Source organism: Phyllopteryx taeniolatus, chromosome 9 (genome assembly GCF_024500385.1).
Source record: "Phyllopteryx taeniolatus isolate TA_2022b chromosome 9, UOR_Ptae_1.2, whole genome shotgun sequence".
Lineage (NCBI taxonomy): Eukaryota > Metazoa > Chordata > Actinopteri > Syngnathiformes > Syngnathidae > Phyllopteryx > Phyllopteryx taeniolatus.
This window is the reverse complement of record NC_084510.1, coordinates 3529589-3552633: the sequence shown is the minus strand read 5'-3', so window position 1 is coordinate 3552633 and position 23045 is coordinate 3529589. Positions and strand designations below refer to the sequence as shown.

Genomic DNA, 23045 nt, shown 5'->3' with positions numbered 1-23045 from the left:
TTAAATAAAATCATTTTTTATTTACAGTCATTTGGACAAACCACTTTGAACAGTGAACTTGAAGAAAAGTGTTGTGATAAACAGATCTTTTCTCAGACTTTTCAAAGCAATGCAATAAATGACAAAATAAAAAAAGACTGCATTGCTTAAATATTTCTCAGAGATGCATACAAACATAAAAATCGTTCCCTGAGGCGTCAACATAAACCATTTTAACTTTGGCCCACTGAATAAATCTACTGGTAATGGTTTATGAAATAAAGAATATACATTTTAGGGGGGGGGGGGGAATAAAAAAAAAAAAAAAAAAAATCACACAGAGAAAGATGAGCAACGTGAGATTTCCAACACAAACAACATTCACATTCACTCCTTTTAAATAAAAGTCAATATGAAAGTGACAATGCTTGCTAGAACAAAGCAGAAAGAGCAGCAGAATTTTTTTATATATTTATATTTTCCTAGTGCATACAGTGTACACAAATGATCACGTTTGTCTTTTTCAACACTTAAAACCTACCAGGTACTGTTAATGCTGCTTTCGGAAAAGATTACAGAAAAAGACAACAAACATAAATCCTAAGTAAATGGGGGAAAGAAGGGGTTTATGTATAAATATATTTAGCCAGCGCTAACATTGTTGGTGTTGTTGAGTTGGGCCAGGGTATTTTCTTTGATGGGAAAAACTGCCTCAGCTGTCAATCATGTCTGACAGTTCCTGCAGCAGATCGTCCTCCCCAATGCCAGGGTCCACATCTCCATCTAGATGATCATCTGTGAATTCGTTGATCAGCTCCTCGAAGTCATCTGCAGCCGAGGTTGAGTTGCGTGACCCTACCACACTTTGTCTCCGTGATTTACTTTGAGGAGTAGTCTTCAGGACAGAGCTAATACAGAGAGATGCTCATCAGAATTTCCTTTGTCCATAGAAAGCACTAGCAATATTTACAAACGCAAATCAATCAGGTTACTGACATCATTCGTTCTCGGCACACTTCTCTGTGAAGTTCCAGTTTAAATGCATTGATTGCATTTATTGCCATGTCTACACTAGGTGGCAACAATGCTCCTTTCAGCTTGCTTAGCAAGGAAGAATGGCTATTGAAACACTACTTTCTACTCAAACACAGTAGACGAAAAGTATTTGGGCCTATTTTGAGCTTGATTGCCCCTACTACTAACGTCTTCACACTCACTTATCATACTCGGAACACTATTTTTAGGGTGACATTAATTGGGGTAACTTGTGGTAGAATAGGGGCAAATGCGCTGCAAACGGCCATATGTTGCATAGCAGGAATGACGTAAGACGAAAACACACAAGCACATAAAACTGCAAAAGAAAACCAAGATAAAAAAAAGAAAAAAAATCCTGCAATCAGAGAAAACAACAGCAACAGTACGGTTGAATCCCGTACAATTACAACAGGGAAATGGGACTTTGTTTTATATTTAATTATTTTGATTTTTATCAACTGTGCATTGATAGCATACGCTTTGGCGTTGACAAAACAGTAACCCTCATGAAAATCCGTTGAGAAATGAGCAAGTTACGTACGTAGGCATGTCGGTTAGTCGGGCTGTTACAGGGTGCTGGCGTACCAAATATCTTTGAAAGGCACTCCCTGGTCTCATAGCACTAGTTCACGCCCCCTTGTACTAGAGTGGCTCTAACTACTTCTTTTCCTTTCGGGTTGTCTCTTTAGGGATCGCCACAGCGCATCACCGTTTTCCATGTAAGCCTATCTCCTGCATCCTCCTCTCGAACACCCTCATCATGCCCTCATGTCTTCCCTCACGATATCCATCAACCTTCTCTTTGGTCTTCCTCTCGCTCTCTTGCCTGGCAGCTGCATCCTCATCATCCTTCTACCAATACACTGACTCTCCTCTGGACATGTCCAAACCATCGAAGTCTGCTCTCTCTAACTTTGTCTCCAAAACATCGAACCTTGGCTGTCCCTCTGATGAGCTCCTTTCTAATTTTATCCAACCTGGTCACTCCGAAAGCGAACCTCAACATCTTGATTTCCGCCACCTCCAGCTCTGCTTCCTATTGTCTCTTCAGTGCCACTGTCTCTAATCCGTACATCATGGCTGGCCTCACCACAGTCTTATATACTTTGCCCTTTATCCTAGCAGAGACTCTTCTGTCACATAACACACCTGATACCTTCCTCCACCCGCTCCAACCTGCTTGTACCCGTTTCTTCACTTCCTGACCACACTCACCATTGCTCTGGACGGTTGACCCCAAGTATTTAAAGTCCTCCACCCTTCCTATCTCTTCTCCCTGTAGCCTCACTCTTCCCCCACCACCCCTCTCATTCATGCACATATATTCTGTTTTACTTCGGCTAATCTTTATTCCTCTGCTTTCCAGTGCATGCCTCCATCTTTCTAACTGTTCGTCCACCTGCTCCCTGCTTTCACTGCAGATCACAATGTCATCTGCAAACATCATGGTCGACGGGGATTCCAGTCTACCCTCATCTGTCAACCTATCCATCACCACTGCAAACAGGAAGGGGCTCAGGGCTGATCCCTGATGCAGTCCCACCTCCACCTTAAATCCGTCTGACACATACAGCACACCTCACCACTGTTCTCCTGCCCTCATACATGTCCTGTATTATTCTAACATACTTCTCTGCCACTCCAGACTTCCGCATGCAGTACCACAGTTCCTCTCTGGGTACTCTGTCATAAGCTTTCTCTCGATCTACAAATAGACAGCTCCTTCTGACCTTCTCTGTACGTTTCCATCAACATCCTCAAAGCAAATTATGCATCGGTGGTACTCTTTCTAGGCATGAAACCATACTGTTGCTCGGAAATACTCCCTTCTGTCCTGAGTCTAGCCTCCACAACTCTTTCCCATAACTTCATTGTGTGGCTCATCAAAACTTTATTCCTCTATAGTTCCCACAGCTCTGCACATCACCCTTGTTCTTAAAAATGGGCACCAGCACACTTTTCCTCCATTCCTCAGGCATTCTCACCCACTAGAATTCTATTGAACAAGCTGGTCAAAACCTCCACAGCCACCTCTCCTAGATGCTTCCATACCTCCACAGGAATGTCATCAGGACCCACTGCCTTTCCATTTTTCGTCCTCTTTAATGCCTTTATAACATCCCAGTTACTAATCATTAGCACTTCCTGGTCAACCACACTCGCCTCTTCTACTCTCTCTTCTCTCTCATTTTCCTCATTCATCAACTCCTCAAAGTATTCTTTCTCTCTATCTAGCACACTACTGGCACCAGTCAACATATTTCCATCTCTATCCTTAATCACCCTAACCTGCTGTACATCCTTCCCATTTCTATCCCTCTGTCTGGCCAACCTGTATAGATCATTTTCTCCTTCTTTAGTGTCCAACCTGGCATACATGTCATCATATGCCTCTTTTTTGGTCTTTGCCACCTCTACCTTTGCACTGTCACATCTCAATGTATTCCTTTCGCCTCTCCTCGGTCCTCTCAGTGTCCCACTTCTTCTTAGCTAACCTTTTTCCTTGTATGATTTCCTGTACTGTGAGGTTCCACCACCAAGTCTCCTTCTCTCCTTTCCTGCCAGAAGATACACCAAGTACTCTTCTGCCTGCCTCTCTGATCACCTTGGCTGTAGTGGTCCAGTCTTCTGGAAGCGCATCCTGTCCACCGAGAGCCTGTCTCACCTCTTCCCTAAAAGCTGCACAACACTCGTCCTATCTCAGCTTCCACCACATGGTTCTCTGTTCTGCCTTTGTCTTCTTAATCTTCCTCCCCACCACCAGAGTCATCTTACACACCACCATCCTATGCTGTCTAGCCACACTCTCCCCTACCACTACCTTACAGTCAGTAAACTCCTTCAGATTACATCGTCTGCACAAGATGTAATCCACCTGCGTGCTTCTACCTCCGCTCTTGTAGGTCACCCTATGTTTGTGCCTCTTCTGGAAAAAAAGTGTTGACTACAGCCATTTCCATCCCTTTTGCAAAGTCTACCACCATATGTCCCTCCAAGTTCCTTTCCTGGATGCCGTACTTACCCATCACTTCTTCATCACCCCTGTTTTCTTAACCAACATATCCATTCCAATCTGCACCAATCACGACTCTCTCTTTGTCTGGGATGCTTAGAACTACTTCGTCAAGCGCCTTCCAGAATTTCTCTTTCACCTCTAGGTCATAGCCACTAATCACATTATACATAACACCCTCAAGTTCAAGTTTCAGCCTCATCCCTCGATCTGATACTCTTTTCACCTCAAAGACATTCTTAGCCAAGTCTTCTTTTAAAATAACCCCGACTCCATTTATCTTCCCATCTACACCATGGTAAAATAATTTAAACCCTGCCCCTAAACTTCTAGCCTTACTGCCTTTCCACCTGGACACACAATATAATCAACCTTTCTCCTTATCATGTCAACCAACTCCCGAGATTTTCCTGTCATAGTTCCAACATTCAAAGTCCCCACATTCAATTCTAGGCTTTGTGCTTTCCTCTTCTCTTTTTGCTGATGAACCCGCTTTCCACCTCTTCTTCGACTTCGACCCACAGTAGCTGTATTTCCACCGGTGCCATGCAGGTTGACGGCGCCGGTGGCGGACGTTGTTAACCCGTTGTTAATAAAGATTCTGATTTACAGTTGTTTTCTGTGATTGCAGCATTTTGCCTTTTCAGTTTTCTGGGATTGCAGAATTATTATCGTGCAGCATTTTTTTTTGGCAGTTTTTTTGTGATTGCAGCATTTTTCTTTTGCTGTTGTTTTCTGTGATTGCAGCATTTCTCTTTTGCTGTGTTTTATGTGCTTGTGTGTTTTGTATTTTTCTTGCATTTGCAGCATATGACCGTTTGAAGCACATTTGCCCATTGACGTTTTTTTTTTTTTTTTTTTACTGCTGTTAATTGTTATGAATTAAATACAGACTATTTTTTTCAATTTAAATTCAAATGTAAATCTAAAAAAAAATGTTTGGCATTTGAATCTGTGGGCCTGTTTGACACCTGTATACATTCATAGAGGTTCCAACTCTTATAAAAGGCATGTTTTTCATCCATCCATATGCAAAACAATGGCTTCAAGCAGTTATAGCATACAGTCCCCTCCAAAAGTATTGGAATGGCATGGTCAATTTGTTTTTGTTGTATACTGAAGACATTTGGGTTTCAGATCAAAGGATGAATATGAGACAGAAGTTCAGAATTCTGCGGCAGGGTGCACGACTGGTTAGCACATCTGCCTCACAGTTCTGCGGACCGGGGTTCAAATCAGGGCCTCGCCTGTGTGGAGTTTGCATGTTCTCCTCGTGCCGGCGTGGGTTTTCTCCGGGTACTCCGGTTTCCTCCTATATCCGAAAAATATGCACGGTAGGTTCATTGAAAACTCTAAATTGCCCGTAGGTGTGAATGTGAGTGTGAATGGTTGTTTTTTTATATGTGCCCTGCGATTGGCTGGCAACTAGTTTAGGGTGTACCCCGCCTTTCGCCCGAAGATAGCTGGGATAGGCTCCAGCATGCTCGCGACCTTTGTGGGGCTAAGCGGTAAAGAAAATGGATGGATGGAAGTTCAAAACTCCAGCTTTTATTTCATGTTATTTACATCTAGATGTGTTAAACAACTCAGGACAGAGCACCTTTTAATTGAAGCCACCCACTTTTCAAGTGAGAAAAGGTATTGGAACAGACACTATTAAATTAACTTAAAGTGAATAACATTTAATATTTGGTGGCATAACCCTTACTTCCAATAACTGCATCAATCCTTCAACCCATTGACTTCACCAGACTGTTGCATTCTTCATTTGAAATGCTTTTCATTACTGCAGCCTCTTGCAGTTCTTGTTTGTTTCTCCCATCAGTCTCCTCTTCAGGAGGTAAAATGCATGCTCTATTGGGTTAAGGTCCGGTGATTGACTTGACCAGTCTAAGACCTTCCACTTTTTCCCCCTTATGAAATCCTTTGTTGTGTTGGCAGTGTGTTTTGGGTCTTTTGTCTTGTTCCATGATAAAGCTTCTCCCGATTAGTTTGGAAGCATTTTTCTGTAAATTTAGTCATTATTCATCTTCCATTCCACTTATCCTCACTAGGCGTGCTGGAGCCTATCCCAGCTATCAATTTAGAGTCTTCAATTAACCTACCCTGCATCTTTTTGGGATGTGGGAAGAAACCGGAGTATCCGGAGAAAACCCACGCAGGCACGGGAAGAACATGCAAACTCCACACAGCCGGGCTGGGATTTGAACCCCAGTCCTCAGAACTGTGAGCCCGATGTGCTAACCAGTTGTCCACAGTGCCTTTTCTGTAAATTGCCAGAGAAAATGTTTTTGTAGACTTCAGAATTCTTTCTGCTCCTACCATCATGAGTTACATCATCAACAATGACTAGTGAGCCCGTTCCAGAAGCAGCCATGCAAGCCCAAGCCATGACATTACCTCCAGCATGCTTCACAGATGAGCTGGTGTGTTTTGGATCATAAGCAGATCCTTTCGTTCTCCATACTTTGGCCTTTCCATCACTTTGGTAGAGGTTAATCTTGGTCTCATCAGTCCATAAAACGTGTTCCAAAACTTTTATGGCTTATCTGTTTTTCTTTGCAAAATCCAATGTGGCCTTCCAATTCTTTTTGCTGATGAGTGTCTTGCATCTTATAGTGCGACCTCTATATTTCTTCTCTCAAAGTCTTCTTCGAAGAGTGGATTGTGATACCTTCACCCCTTTCCTGTGGAGGTTGGCAGTGATGTCACTCACAGTTGTCTTTGGGTGTTTCTTCACGGCTCTCACAATGTTTCTGTCATCAACTGCTGTTGATACCCTTGGCGGACCTGTTCAACGTCTGTTGTTCAGTACACCAGTAGTTTCTTTCTTTTTAAGAACATTCCAAATTGTTGTATTGGCTATGCCCAATGTATTGGCTATGCCCAATGTTTGTACAAGAGCTCTGATCGATTTTCTTCTCACAGCTTCAAAATTGTTTGCTCTTCTCCCATAGACAGCTCTCTGTTCTTCATGTTTAACAGCAAATGCAGTTTTCACAGGTGAACCCCAAAGCCAAAAACAAGCACTATCTAATGGTTAATCACTGCCAGCCTTCCCAGTTAACATGGATATTTGACTTCTAAAGCCGTCAATGGCAGTGAATGTGTTAAGCAATCAATCTAAAAGGCAGCACCCATCAGCCAGTCACATGTTCCAACACGTTTGCTCACTTGAAATATGGGTGGGTTAAAACAAAAGGTGCTCTGTCAAGTTAACACATCTAGATAAAAATAGCATGAAATAAAAGCTGAAAGTTGTGAACTTTTGTCTCATATTCATCTTTTGTTTTGAAACCCAAAGCCGCTCCAGTACTTTTGGAGGGGACTGTAGATATAGCACTTCTGTCACTCCAAAACAACCCCACCCCTTCGTTTTCTTCTCGTAGGAATTTAAAGTACAATTTGGGTCTGCTTTCTGTCCACACAGACCATGCTCCAATATTTGATCAACAGAAGTAAATACATGCAAGTGGAATTTGGTCTCCAAACAAATAGTGTGGGTGTGGTAATCCAACTTTTAAAAAGTTTAACATGGTCAAATTAAGGTGTTACTGTGCATTCTAAAAGTCTGGTTTCAATCAAGTACATTCATACTTAAGAGTAGGTTTTCTTTAGTACATGTAAGCATACTGATAGGTGTTACTCATGGAATAGTCTCTCAAAGGCTCAAACCTTATTTCAAAACACCACAAATACTTCATTTACAATATTGCCACTGGCAAGAGGAAATCTCTCATGTCCAAATTTGGTCAATTTATATATATTTTTCATTTGTTAAATTTCAAAGAAAAAGTAGACATACAGTTGGGGAAATAATTATTTGATCCCTCACTGATTTTGTAGGTTTACCCAATGACAAAGACATGAACGGTCAATAATTTTAATGGTAGGGGTATTTTAACAAGAATAGAATCACATTAAACAAGAAGTTAAATTTTTTTTGTCTCGTTTTTCTTTGCAATTCATTGAGGGAAATAAGTATTTGAACTTTTATCAAAACATTACTTGGTGGAGAACCCCTTGCTGCCCAGTACAGAGGTGGCTGAGAGAATTAAGGAGGTTGTCACTCAGGATTTCACGGTACAAGTCTCATCTATATTTCCCTCCATGCAGTGAAGTTGACCTGTTCCCTTTGCAGAGAAACAACCCCAAGACATAATGCTTCCACCTTCATGCTTGACGGTGGGGATGGTATGCTTGGGGTCATAGTCTGAATTCCTGTTCAGAGTCAAATTGATTCCAAACAGCTCGATTTTTGTCTCATGTAACCACATCACCTTCTCCCAGTCACTCTCTGAATCATTCAGGTGTTCATGGGCAAACTTTGGAGAGGCCTGTACATGTGCCTTATTGAGCAGGGGGACCTTACAGGCGCTGCAGGATTTTAATCCATTACAGCGTAATGTGTTACCAATGTTTTTCTTGGTGACTGTGGTACAAGCTGCATTGAGATCATTAACCAGCTCCTCGCATGTAGTTCTGGGCTCGAACCTCTCTCATGATCAGTGATACCCCATGAGGTGAAATCTTGCAAGGAGCCCCACACTGAGGGAGACTGACAGTCATATTATGTTTATTCTATTTTCTAATTATTACACCAACAGTTGTCTTTTTCTCACCTTGCCAATGGTCTTGTAGCCAATTCGAGCCTTGTGCAGATCTACAATCTATTTTATTTTAGATATTCTCTCTAGATAAAGCTACCAATAAAATCATAGACCGCTTATGTCTTTGTCAGTGGGTGAACTTACAAAATCAGTGAGAGATAAAATAATTATTGCACGAGGGCCCCAAGATACCTTATTATATTACTACGTAATATAGCTCGTCGGGGGGAGATGGCTCAGTGCTGCTGCAAACGATGGGCATGGCTCGGAGCAACGATTTTAGTTTAATGACAGCGTAATTAAAATTGAGATTTTTTTTGTGACTTACTTTAGCAATGGAACATGATTTTGGGAAGGTGTTGTATTGATGTTAGTGTGCAACAGTGTATGATAGCATACCGCTATGATATATACAGTGGCTACGGAAAGTATACAGACCCCCTTAAATTTTTCAATGTTATATTGCAGCCATTTGCTAATTTGTTAATTTTTTTCCTCATTAATGTACACACAGCACCCCATATTGACAGAAAAAAAGTAATTGTTGGCATTTTTGCAGATTTATTAAAAATGAAAAAAATATCACACAGCCATAAGTATTCAGACTCTTTGCTGTGACACTCATATTTAACTTGGGTGCTGTCCATTTCTTCTAATTATCCTTGAGATGGTTCGACACCTTCAATGGAATCCAGCTGTGTTTGATTATGCTGATTGGACTTGATTAGGAAAGCCACAAACCTGTCTATATTAGACCTTACAGCTCACATTGCATGTCAGAGCAAATGAGAATCGTGAGGTCAAAGGAACGGCCTGAAGAGCTCAGAGACAGAATTGTGGCAAGGCACAGATCTGTCCAAACACTTGTGGTTCCTCAGACGACAGTGGCCTCGATGATTCTTAAATAAAACACGTTTGGAACGACCAGAACCCTTTCAGATCTGGCCGTCCGGCCAAACTGAGCAATCAGGGGAAAAGAGCCTTGGTGAGAGCGGTAAAGAAGAACCCAAAGATCACTATGGCTGAGCTCCTGAGATGCAGTCAGGAGATGGGAGAAAGTTCTAGAAAGTCAACCATCACTGCAGCACTCCACCAGTCAGGGCTTGATGGGAGAGTGAACCGACGGAAGCCTCTTCTCAGTGCAAGACATGAAAGCACGCATGGAGTTTGCTAAAAAACTCCTGAAGGACTCCAAGATGGTGAGAAATAGGATTGTCTGGTCTGATGAGACAGAGAGAGAACGTTTTGGTCTTAATTCTAAGCGGTATGTGTGGAGAAAACCAGGCACTGCTCATTACCTGTCCAATACAGTCCCGACACTGAAGCATGATGGTGGCAGCATCATGTTGTGGGGGTGCTTTTCAGCTTCAGGGACAGGACGACTGGTTGCAATCAAAGGAAAGATGAATGCGGCCAAGTACAGGGATATCCTGGACGAAAACCTTCTCCAGAGTGGCCCAGCCAGTGCCCTGACTTAAACCCAATTGAGTATCTCTGGAGAGACCTGAAAATGGCTGTCCAACAACGTTCACCATCCAACCGGACAGAACTGCAGAGGATCTGCAAGGAGGAATGGCAGAGGATCCCCAAATCCAGATGTGAAAAACATGTTGCATCATTCCCAAAAACACTGTATAAGCTCAAAAGCATGCTTGTACTAAATACTGAGCTAAGGGTCTGAATGCTTATGGCTGTGTGATATTTCATCCATCCATCCATCTTCTCCCGCTTATCCGAGGTCGGGTCGCGGGGGCAGTAGCTTTAGCAGGGACGCCCCGAGTTCCCTTTCCCCAGCCACTTCATCCATCTCTTCCGAGGGGATCCAGAGGCGTTCCCAGGCCAGCCGAGAGACGTAGTCTCTCCAGCGTGTCCTGGATCATCCCCGGGTTCTCCTCCCGGTGGGACGTGCCCGGAACACCTCACCGGCGAGGCTTCCGGGAGGCATCCGAATCAGATGCCCCAGCCACCTCATCTGGCTCCTCTCGATGTGAAGGAGCAACGGCTCTACTCTGAGATCCTCCCGGATAACCGAGCTTCTCACCCTCTCTCTAAGGGAGAGCCCGGACACCCTGCGGAGGAAACTCATTTCGGCCGCTTGTATCCGGTATCTCGTTCTTTCGGTCACGACCCACAGCTCGTGACCATAGGTGAGGGTAGGAACGTAGATCGACCGGTAAATCGAGAGCTTCGCCTTTCGGCTTAGCTCCTTCTTTACCACAACGGATCGATACAAAGTCCGCATCACTGCAGACGCTGCACCGATCCACCTGTCGATCTCCCGTTCCATTCTTCCCTCACTCGTGAACAAGACCCCAAGATACTTGAACTCCTCCACTTGGGGCAGGATCTCATCCCTGCCACCCTTTTCCGACTGAGGACCATGGTCTCAGATTCGGAGGTGCTGAATCTCATCCCAGCCGCGTCACACTCAGCTGCGAACTGCTCCAATGAGAGTTGGAGGTCACGGCTTGATGAAGCCAACAGAACCACATCATCTGCAAAAAGCAGAGATGCAATACTGAGGCCACCAAACAAAACCCCCTCTACGCCTCGGCTGCGCCTAGAAATTCTGTCCATAAAAGTTATGAACAGAATCGGTGACAAAGGGCAGCCTTGGCGGAGTCCAACCCTCACCGGAAACGAGTCCGACTTACTGCCGGATATGCGGACCAAACTCTGACTCCGGTCGTACAGGGACTGAACAGCCCGTATCAGTGGGTTCGGTACCCCATACTCCCGAAGCACCCCCCACAGGACCACCCGAGGGACACGGTCGAACGCCTACTCCAAGTTCACAAAATACATGTAGACTGGTTGGGCGAACTCCCATGCACCCTCGAGGACCCTGCCAAGGGTGTAGAGCTGGTCCACTGTTCCACGGCCAGGACGAAAACCACACTGCTCCTCCTAAATCTGGGATTCAACTTCCCGACGGACCCTCCTCTCCAGCACCCCTGAATAGACCTTACCAGGGAGGCTGAGAAGTGTGATCCCCCTGTAGTTGGAACACACCCTCCGGTCCCCCTTCTTAAAAAGGGGGACCACCACCCCAGTCTGCCAATCCAGAGGCACTGTCCCCGATGCAGAGGCGTGTCAACCAGGACAGTCCTACAACATCCAGAGCCTTGAGGAACTCCGGGCGAATCTAATCCACCCCCGGGTCCCTTCCACCGAGGAGCTTTTTAACCACCTCGGTGACCTCAACCCCAGAGATAGGAGAGCCCGCCTCAGAGAACCCAGACTCTGCTCCCTCATGGGAAGGCGTGTCGGTGGAATTGAGGAGGTCTCCCCACCGGCTCACAACGTCCCGAGTCGAGGTCAGCAGCGCCCCATCCACACTATACACAGTGTTGATGGTGCACTGCTTTCCCCTCCTGAGAGCCGTCCGGAAGTCTTTCTCCATGGCCACACCGAACTCCTACCATGCCCGAGTTTTTGCTTCAGCGACCACCAAAGCTACATTCCGCTTGGCCAGCCGGTACCCATCAGCTGCCTCAGGAGTCCCACAGGCCAAAAAGGCCCGATAGGACTCCTTCAGCTTGACGGCATCCCACACCATTGGTGTCCACCAACGGGTTCGGGGATTGCCGCCACGACAGGCACCGACCACTTTACGGCCACAACTCCGGTCGGCCGCCTCAGCAATGGAAGCGCGGAACATGGTCCACTCGGACTCGATGTCCCCCGCCTCCCCCGGAACATGAGCAAAGTTCTGTCGGAGGTGGGAGTTGAAACTCCTTCTGACAGGGGATTCCGCCAGACGTTCCCAGCAGACCCTCACAATACGTTTGGGCCTGCCACGTCGGACCGGCATCTTCGCCCACCATCGGAGCCAACTCACCACAAGGTTAAGTCAATCATCGAAATGCGACCTAGGGTGTCCTGGTGCCAAGTGCACGTGTGGACACCCTTATGCTTGAACATGGTGTTCGTTATGGACAATCCGTGACGAGCACAGAAGTCAGATAACAGAACACCGCTCGGGTTCTGATCGGGGGGGGCGTTCCTCCCAATTACGCCCTTCCAGGTCTCACTGTCATTGCCCACGTGAGTATTGAAGTCCCCCAGCAGAATGGGGAATACTGAATACTTATGGCTCTGTGATATTTCAGTTATTCTTTTTTAGTATATCTGCAAAAATGTCAACAATTCCGTTTTTTTCTGTCAATATGGGGTGCTGTGTGTACATTGAGAAAAAAAAATAAAAAAATTTAGCAAATGGCTGCAATATAACAAAGAGTGAAAAATTTAAGGGGGTCTGAATACTTTCCATACGCACTGTACGTATATACCACTAACTGCAAAGATTGTCTGCTTAATTGTCTTTCGTTTTCATTTCACTCATTATAACAAACAGGTCCTGACTGTTGTTTGTGCCTATGCACCAAAACAGCAGTTCAGAATACCCACCCTTTTTGGAGTCCTTGGAGGGGGTGCTGGAGAGCGTTCCCGCTGGGGACTCCATTGTTCTGTTGGGGGACTTCAATGCTCACGTGGGCAATGACAGTGAGACCTGGAAGGGCGTGATTGGGAGGAACGGCCCCCCCGATCAGAACCCGAGCGGTGTTCTGTTATTGGACTTCTGTGGTCGTCACGGATTGTCCATAACGAACACCGTGTTCAAGCATAAGGGTGTCCACACGTGCACTTGGCACCAGGACACCCTAGGTCGCAGTTCGATGATCGACTTTGTGGTCGTGTCATCGGACTTGCGGCCGCATGTCTTGGACACTCGGGTGTAGAGAGGGGCGGAGCTGTCAACTGATCACCACCTGGTGGTGAGTTGGCTCCGATGGTGGGGGAAGATGCCGGTCCGACGTGGCAGGCCCAAACGTATTGTGAGGGTCTGCTGGGAACGTCTGGCAGAATCCCCTGTCAGAAGGAGTTTCACCTCCGACAGAACTTTGCTCATGTTCCGGGGGAGGCGGGGGACATCGAGTCCGAGTGGACCATGTTCCGCGTCTCCATTGCTGAGGCGGCCGACCGGAGCTGTGGCCGTAAGGTGGTCGGTGCCTGTCGTGGCGGCAATCCCCGAACCCGTTGGTGGACACCAACGGTGAGGGGTGCCGTCAAGCTGAAGAAGGAGTCCTATCGGGCCTTTTTGGCCTGTGGGACTCCTGAGGCAGCTGATGGGTACCGGCTGGCCAAGCGGAATGCAGCTCTGGTGGTCGCTGAAGCAAAAACCCGGGCATGGGAGGAGTTCGGTCAGGCCATGGAGAAAGACTTCCGGACGGCTTCGAGGAAATTCTGGTCCACCATCCGACGTCTCAGGAGAGGAAAGCAGTGCACCACCAACACTGTGAATAGTGGGGATGGGGCGCTGCTGACCTCGACTCGGGACGTTGTGAGTCGGTGGGGAGAATACTTCGAAGACCTCCTCAATTCCACCGACACGCCTTCCCATGGGGAAGCAGAGTGTGGGTTCTCTGTGGCGGGCTCTCCTATCTCTGGGTTTGAGGTCACCGAGGTAGTTAAAAAGCTCCTCGGTGGCAGGGCCCTGGGGGTGGATGAGATTCGCCCGGAGTTCCTAAAGGCTCTGGATGTTGTGGGGCTGTCCTGGTTGACACGCCTCTGCAACATCGCGTGGACATCGGGGACAGTGCCTCTGGATTGGCAGACTGGGGTGGTGGTCCCCCTTTTTAAGAAGGGGGACCGGAGGGTGTGTTCCAACTACAGGGGGATCACACTGCTCAGCCTCCCTGGTAAGGTCTATCAGGGGTGCTGGAGAGGAGGGTCCGTCGGGAAGTCGAATCTCAGATTGAGGAGGAGCAGTGTGGTTTTCGTCCTGGCCGTAGAACAGTGGACCAGCTCTACACCCTCGGCAGGGTCCTCGAGGGTGCATGGGAGTTCGCCCAACCAGTCTACATGTGTTTTGTGGACTTGGAGAAGGCGTTCGACCGTGTCCCTCGGGGAGTCCTGTGGAGAGTGCTTCGGGAGTATGGGGTACCGAACCCCCTGATACGGGCTGTTCGGTCCCTGTACGACCGGAGTCAGAGTTTGGTCCGCATATCGGGCAGTAAGTCGGACTCGTTCCCGGTGAGGGTTGGACTCCGCCAAGGCTGCCCTTAGTCGCCGATTCTGTTCATAACTTTTATGGACAGAATTTCTAGGCGCAGCCGAGGCGTAGAGGGGGTCCGGTTTGGTGGCCTCAGTATTGCATCTCTGCTTTTTGCAGATGATGTGGTTCTGTTGGCTTCATCAAGCCGTGACCTCCAACTCTCATTGGAGCAGTTCGCAGCCGAGTGTGAAGCGGCTGGGATGAGAATCAGCACCTCCAAATCTGAGACCATGGTCCTCAGTCGGAAAAGGGTGGCATGCCATCTCCAGGTCGGGGATGAGATCCTGCCCCAAGTGGAGGAATTCAAGTATCTTGGGGTCTTGTTCACAATTGAGGGAAGAATGGAACGGGAGATCGACAGGCGGATCGGTGCAGCGTCTGCAGTGATGCAGACTTTGTATCGGTCCGTTGTGGTAAAGAAAGCGCTAAGCCGAAAGGCGAAGCTCTCAATTTACCGGTCGATCTTTGTTCCTACCCTCACCTATGGTCATGAGCTGTGGGTCGTGACCGAAAAAACAAGATCCCGGATACAAGCGGCCGAAATGAGTTTCCTCCGCAGGGTGTCCGGGCTCTCCCTTAGAGATCGGGTGAGAAGCTCGGTCATCCGGGAGGATCTCAGAGTAGAGCCGCTGCTCCTCCGCATTGAGAGGAGCCAGATGAGGTGGCTGGGGCATCTGATTCGGATGCCTCCCGGACACCTCCCTGGTGAGGTGTTCCGGGCATGTCCCACCGGGAGGAGCCCCCGGGGCGACCCAGGACACGCTGGAGAGACTATATCCTTCGGCTGGCCTGGGAACGCCTCGGGATCCCCACGGAAGAGCTGGATGAAGTGGCTGGGGAGAGGGAAGTCTGGGCGTCCCTGCTGAAGCTACTGCCCCCGCGACCCGACCCGGATAAGCGGCAGAGAATGGATGGATGGATAACAAACAGTCATGCGCAAAGGTTTTAATCACTTTATGAAGCGAGCAAAGATTACACCTATGTCTAATTCCTGTTTATAGCAGACATAAGATATGTGCAAAGTTATATACTCCTTTAAAGGCGATTGTATAGTAATCATTAAAATAAAGTGCAATAATTCCAGTAATAATGATTCATCCAGGCGGCATGGTGGGAACCGGTGAGTACATCTGCCTCACAGTTCTGAGGACTGCGGTTAAAATCGCAGCCCCCCCAGTGTGGAGTTTGCATGTTCTCACCATGCCTGCGTGGGTTTTCTCCAGGTACTCTGGTTTCCTCCCACCTCCCAAAAACATGGATGGTGGGTTGATTGAAGACTCTAAATTGGCCGTAAGTGTGAATTTGAGTGCAAATGGTTGGTTGCCTCTCCTTGAGCAGTCACCTTATCATGGTGGAAGAGTTTGTGTGTCCCAATGATCCTAGGAGCTAAGTTGTCTGGGGCTTCACGCTCCTGGTAGGGTCACCCATGGCAAACTAGGTGACTAGACAAAGCACAGCTCCAAAAACCCCTATGAAGAAAGAATCAAATGGATCTCGGTTTCCCTTGCCCGGACGGGGCATTGTCTGATTTGTAAAGAATTTTTTAGCAAATTATGGTGGAAAATAAGTATTTGGTCACCTACAAACAAGCAAGATTTCTGGCTCTCACAGACCTGTAACTTCTTTAAGAGGCTCCTCTTTCCTCCACTTGTTACCTGGGAAGACTGAATCTGCAATAGGTAAGCAGCTTGGTGTGAATAAATAAACTGTGGGAGCAATTATTAGAAAATGGAAGACATACAAGACGACTGATAATCTTCCTCGATCTGGGGCTCCACGCAAGAGCTCACCCCGTGGGATCAAAATGATCGCAAGAACGGTGAGCAAAAATCCAACAACCACACAGAGGGACCTAGTGAATGACCTGCAGAGAGCTGGGACCAAAGTAACAAAGGCTACCATCAGTAACACACTACACCGCCAGGGACTCAAATCCTGCAGTGCCAGACGTGTCTCCCTGCTTAAACCAGTACATGTCCAGGCCCGTCTGAAGTTTGCTAGAGAGCATTTGGATGATCCAGAAGAGGATTGGGAGAATGTCATATGGTCAGATGAAACCAAAATAGAAATGTTTGGTAAAAACTCAACTTGTCGTGTTTGAAGGAGAAATAATGCTGAGTTGCATCCAAAGAATACCATACTTACTGTGAAGCATTGGGGTGGAAAGATCATGCTTTGGCACTGTTTTTCTGCAAAGGGACCAAGGACGACTGATCCATCTAAAGGAAAGAATGAATGCGGCCATGTATCGCAAGATTTTGAGTGAAAACCTCCTTGTGTCAGCAAGGTCATTTAAGATGAAAATGTGGCTGGGTCTATCAGCATGACAATGATCCCAAACACACCACCAGGGCAACGAAGGAGTGGCTTCGTAAGAAGCATTTCAAGGTCCTGGAGTGGCCTAGCCAGTCTCCAGATCTCAACCCCATACAAAAACCTTTGGAGGGAGTTGAAAGTCTGTGTTGCCCAGCGAGAGCCCCAAAACACCACTGCTCTATAGGAGATCTGCATGGAGGAATGGGCCAAAATACCAGCAACAGTGTGTGAAAACCTTGTGAAGACTTACAGAAAACATTTGAACTCTGTCATTGCCAACAAAGGGTACTAACAAAGTATTGCGATTAACTTTTGTTATTGACCTAATACTTATTTTCCACCATAATCTGCAAATAAATTCTTTAAAAATCAGACGTGATTTTCTGGATTTCCCCCCGCCCCCTCATTTTGTCTCTCATAGGTGAGGTATACCTATGATGAAAATTACAGGACTCGCTCATCTTTTTAAGTGGGAGAACAATTGGTGGCTGACTAAATACTTGTTTGCCCCACTGTATATGGTGGTGGTACACTTATGCAATAATCTTTTTGTGTATGTTAATCATATGGTTGTGGTAATGCTCAAAATTAAATGGTTTTCCCAGGGGAGAGTGTTAGGAGCCCTAACTATAAGACCTGGCCCCTCTGAGTGGAACAATTGATCAAATAAAAGCCTTTGTTGTTTTGTTTTTGAAATTTAGTTCACCTGTTTTGTCTGTTATTGCTTGTAGCTGACAAACTTCTTGTTCACAGTAACATATTTTGCAAACATCATATCTTGAGTCACTATCAATCGCCTCAAAAAATGGTACGACCAACTCATGCGCTGGTGCGACCAACTGAAAAGGTTGCTACGAGTGAAAAAGTTGCTACGAGTGAAAAAGTTAGTGTAAAGCCCTGCATTTTAAGGTATATCAACTTTCACAATGCAGTTTTTTACAACTCGAGAAATGTGCCGTTTTGTTAATTTTTGTTTTCGGAGATGCGAGTATTCTACCAGACAGCAAAAATATAAAAGATACAACATTTCAATTCTGAAGATCACAATGACCAAGTAGTACCTTTGAGGGGCAGAATAGGCATCAGTGGTAGTAGCAAGACTGACAACCAACTTGGTTTCTTGGCTCGGACTGTGTTTTAAAACATGGATGGTCTGTGGCTCCTCACTTGAGCTCCGTTTGGGTTCCAACAATGTGCTGGGACGACAGGAAACTGGAGATCTCAGCACTGTCTCTTTACCGGAGGCCGCTAAAACCTTCAATGCAGTAAATGTTACCCAAGGTCAGTAAAGGTATGGAAATATTTCTCTCAAATCTTTTCTGTCAGAATTCTCAATCTATTGCAAATGAAAGCCTTCTTCAAATAGAGATCCTGCAAAATAAGTCACTGTAACAAGCATTTATTCACTTGTGCCTTTTACACAGAAGGCAGTGGTTGACACATCTGTGTATACTTCCATTCCCAATACCGACAAGCAAAACCTACCTGTAAGTCCATCCTTGCAGTCTCCTCCTGTGATTCCTCTAAAACTCTGGATGCGCTGTTCAGAGGTTTAACAGCAGCTACAGCAGACCGTGCTGCTCTCTTTCTCTTCTGGCCTGTATTCACTTCCAAGGAAGGCTTCATAACAGACGGCTTCACATTCAATTTGGGCCGCACTGAAAAGAAATCACTTGTTGACACACAATGAAAGTTACGTAAAGGGTATTTCATCAGATTTTTTATCTTTCTCTAAACTTTACTGAAGGCTTTGCCATACGTTTTTTGAAACATAAGGTTCCATTGACAGGTCCGTCTGATAAAATGGATTCTCTTTAATGTAATGAATTTAAAACAGTAAGCACGTCAAGTAACCATGTACATGAATAACTAAATAATTATTAACAAATGCAAATGCAAGGTACCTTTTCTGTCTGTGGTATGCGTTTCATCAGTAGTTGGAATCTCTACCAGTGGACAATTGAGTCTCTCTGGAGTTGTCTGCTTGGCTGAGGATGGTGATATTAAGCTCCTTGTGTTTTTATACGGGAGTTTACTGGAGCTTCCTGGACTCAGTAAGAAAGTGTCTTCCAGAGGAGGGGTAAAAGTGCTCATAAGAACCGAGGTCCCAGTTGTGACGACAGCTGTCGTAGTGTTGTTTAGAGAGGACTCCGTATCAGATTTGACAGTTTTCAGCTTGCAAACAGAGGCGTTTGGGGTGGGTGTGACATTATTACTACCCGGAATGCTGCGGGTAGGAGATGAAGACCCTGGTGGTGGAAGAATCTTCCTCTTCAGCATACTACCCGCTAATGGTTTTGGTGAAGGCTCTGCGTTAGAAACCTGCTGCCTGATTGAAGGTTGCTCAGCCATTTCCTGCTTGCGGAGATGTTTTTCACGCATAATCTCCTCAAATGTTTTGACCTTGACAATCTTGGAGGCAGTCTAGAAAGGCACAGTAAAATTACAGTTATAAGAGAATTCCTATCAATCAAAGCACAATAATGCAGCAGGTCGCAGGTCACACCTCAAGAGCAACAGGAGCTTTTCTTGTCTTTTTAGTCTCAAAACGCTTCTCTGCTGTGATGTCACCTGCAGAATACAATCCACACGGCTTGGTATATGACTGCTGATTCAATAGCTATACATTTTTAAAAGATATCCATCCATATCTTTCCTATACGTATCCTTTTCTATACTAAACCCTACTAGAGTAGTGGGCAGAGGTGGGACCAAGTCATTGCTTTGCAAGTCACAAGTCTTTACCCTCAAGTCCTGAGTCAAATCCCATGTTGAGACAAGCAGGTCCCGAGTCAAGTCGCAAGTCCTAAACTTTCAGTTTAGAGTCCTTTACTGTCATTTTAACAAAAATGAAATAAATTAATATAAAAAATATTTACTTTATATACAACGCAAATTCCAATGAAGTTGGGACGTTGTGTTAAACATAAATAAAAACAGAATACAATGATTTGCAAATCATGTTCAACCTATATTTAATTGAATACACTACAAAGACAAGATATTTAACGTTCAAACTGATAAAAATTGTTTTCAGCAAATAATCATTAGCTTTGAATTTTATGGCTGCAACACATTCCAAAAAAGCTGGAACAGGTGTCAAAAAAGACTGAGAAAGTTGAGGAATGCTCATCAAACACCTGTTTGGAACATCCCAGAGGTGAACAGGCTAATTGGGAACAGGTGGGTGCCATGATTGGGTATAAAAGGAGCTTCCCTGAATTGCTCAATCATTGACAAGCAAAGATGGGGCGAGGTTCACCTCTTTGTGAACAAGTGCGTGAGAAAATAGTCGAACAGTTTAAGCACAATGTTCCTCAACGTACAATTGCAAGGAATTTAGGGATTTCATCATCTACGGTCCATATCATCATCAAAAGGTTCAGAGAATCTGGACAAATCACTGCATGTAAGCGGCAAGGCCGAAAACCAACATTGAATGCCCGTGACCTTCGATCCCACAGGCGGCACTGCATCAAAAACCGACATCAATGTGGAAAGGATATCACCACATGGGCTCAGGAACACTTCAGAAAACCAATGTCAGTATATACAGTTCGGCGTAAGTGCAACTTGAAACTCTACTATGCAAAGCAAAAGCCATTTATCAACAACACCCAGAAACGCCGCCGGCTTCTCTGGGCCCGAGCTCATCTAAGATGCAAAGTGGAAAAGTGTTCTGTGGTCTGACGAGTCCACATTTCAAATTGTTTTTGGAAATTGTGGACGTCGTGCCGGGCCAAAGAGGAAAAGAACCATCCGGACAGTTATGAACGCAAAGTTCAAAAGCCAGCATCTGTGATGGTATGGGGCTGTGTTAGTGCCAATGGCATGGGTAACTTACACATCTGTGAAGGCACCATTAATGCTGAAAAGTACATGCAAGTACAGGTTTCGGAGAAACATATGCTGCCATCTAAGCAACGTCTTTTTCATGGACGCCCCTGTTTATTTCAGCAAGACAATGCCAAAGCACATTCTGCACGTGTTACAAAAGCGTGGCTTCGTAGTAAAAGAGTACGGGTACTAGAATGGCCTGCCTGCATTCCAGACCTGTCTCCCATTGAAAATGTGTGGCGCATTATGAAGCGTAAAATATGACAAAATATGACGGAGACCCCAGACTGTTGAACAGCTGAAGCTGTACATCAAGCAAGAATGGGGAAGAATTCCACCTAAAAAGCTTCAACAATTAGTGTCCTCAGTTCCCAAACGTTTATTGAATGTTGTGAAAAGAAAAGGTGATGTAACATAGTGGTAATGACCCTGTCCCAGCTTTTTTGGAACGTGTTGCAGCCATAAAATTCTAAGTTAATGATTATTTGCTAAAAACAATAATAAAGTTTATCAGTTTGAACATTAAATATCTTGTCTTTGTAGTGTATTCAATGGAATATAGGTTGAACATGATTTGTATTCTGTTTTTATTTATGTTTAACACAACGTCCCAACTTCACTGGAATTGGGGTTGTACTTTATACTTATATTTTTTTCTTTTGCTCCTTCAAAACCGATTGATTTCAGTTAATTCTACGAAAATGGTATGCTACTTACTTCTTCTCACTTTATTTCATAAGTTACGTTAAACAGACCTGTCACAAATGAAAGTTTGCATCCAGTAGTGCTTCAATTAGTAATCCAATAGATTGATATTTCTATTGAACAATCAAGTGATCAGATAAAATATAGATTTTTTGGTTAAAGAGCAATTATGAATACATAAGAGAAAATCAGACATCTCACTTAATAACGACCAATTGGTTTCCTCTTTTTTTGTTAAATTCACATTGTGCAGAGAGCAGGAAACTGCATTTTCTTGTCTACAAACTTTTCTAGTGAGGCAATTTCAAAAAAAAAAAAAAATAGATTTCAGTTTAAACTTGGCATTTCTTGTATCAAAAACAAAAACACATTTTTAAAGAGGAACACAAGTTTGTCATCTTGTTATAAAGGCAATTTTATCCAAATGTGGTATCTCAGTCAGAACACTGCGTAAAACTATGTAAAAAAGAGGCGAAGAAGAAGAAAAGGACACAAAGAAGAATGTTGCTTCATGTCGAATAGATGCTAGCTGTGTGCTGATCGGTAAATAAAGTTAATTAAAAAAAGAAATACAAGACTGACTCTTGAGAACATTACACTGACTAAACCAGACTGCAATGAACAGTAAGCCCAGACAGCGCACGACCTGCCCGCCGTGTAACTATTTGCGTGATCGCTCACAAAGCTAGCTGCCAATGCTAACGAAAAGTGACCTCAAGCTGCGCGATTCCCACAATGCAAGGTGAACATTTTTTTTGTTTTTTGCAATAAGTAACGTCCTTATTGTCATGTTAATTGTCGTTTTCTCTGTGTATTTTACCAGTACTTTGTGGAATGTGCACTTTATGTTGCACTTTTTTTTATATTTATTTTTTCACAAAACCATTACTTTAGGTAGTGTCTGAAAGAGTGAGCTCCTGGTCAATTCCTCTACTTCAATGTGTCCAGCAAGGCGTTAACTGTTAAAAGACATAAGCTCTAATTAAACTTTAGTATGGTGGGATACAGCCACCTGTGTTATCAGTTGATAACATCGACTTTATGGGTACATCTGAAATTCTTGTAATAAAAATAAACATTGGGTGTTAAGCTATTGAGAGACAGCTGCAGACTCTTGTAAAATATTGTCAAGTCGAGAGACAGCTGCAAAGTCTTGTAACATATTGTCAAGTTGAGTCTAAAGTCATCAAATTCATGACTGGAGTCTGACTCCAGCCCAAGTCATGTGACTTGAGTCCACACCTCTGGTTGTGGGTGAGCCGGAGCCTATACCAGCTGACTGGTGGAGAGGCAGGGTACACCCTGAAATGGTTGCCAGCCGATTGCATGGCATATAAAGTCCCCTCCAAATGTATTGGAACGGCAAGGTCAATTTGTTTGTTTTTGTTGTAGACTGAAGACATTTGGGTTTCAGATCAAAAGATTAATAGGAGACAAAAGTTCATAATTCCAACTTTAATTTCATGGTATTTACATCTAGATTTGTGAA

The 23045-nt window shown here is 44.9% G+C and overlaps 1 protein-coding gene across 10 annotated transcripts in view; it reads right to left on the bottom strand.

Moving 5' to 3' along the window:
• Nucleotides 1–23045, bottom strand: part of zc3h11a (zinc finger CCCH-type containing 11A) — a 43510-nt gene continuing 20465 nt past the window's right edge. For 8 of the 10 annotated variants that reach the window (XM_061784789.1, XM_061784792.1, XM_061784788.1 and 5 more), the window contains 5 exons: nucleotides 19521–19585; nucleotides 18919–19438; nucleotides 18500–18672; nucleotides 18076–18269; nucleotides 1–887 (listed from right to left, as the gene is read on the bottom strand). In XM_061784789.1, coding sequence (XP_061640773.1) covers nucleotides 692–887; nucleotides 18076–18269; nucleotides 18500–18672; nucleotides 18919–19438; nucleotides 19521–19585 — 1148 coding nt within the window. In that variant the 3' untranslated portion in view covers nucleotides 1–691. Of the gene's footprint in view, nucleotides 888–9178; nucleotides 9862–9938; nucleotides 10201–18075; nucleotides 18270–18499; nucleotides 18673–18918; nucleotides 19439–19520; nucleotides 19586–23045 lie in introns of those variants that run through there. The other 2 variants (XR_009790126.1, XR_009790125.1) reach the window with 2 other exon arrangements.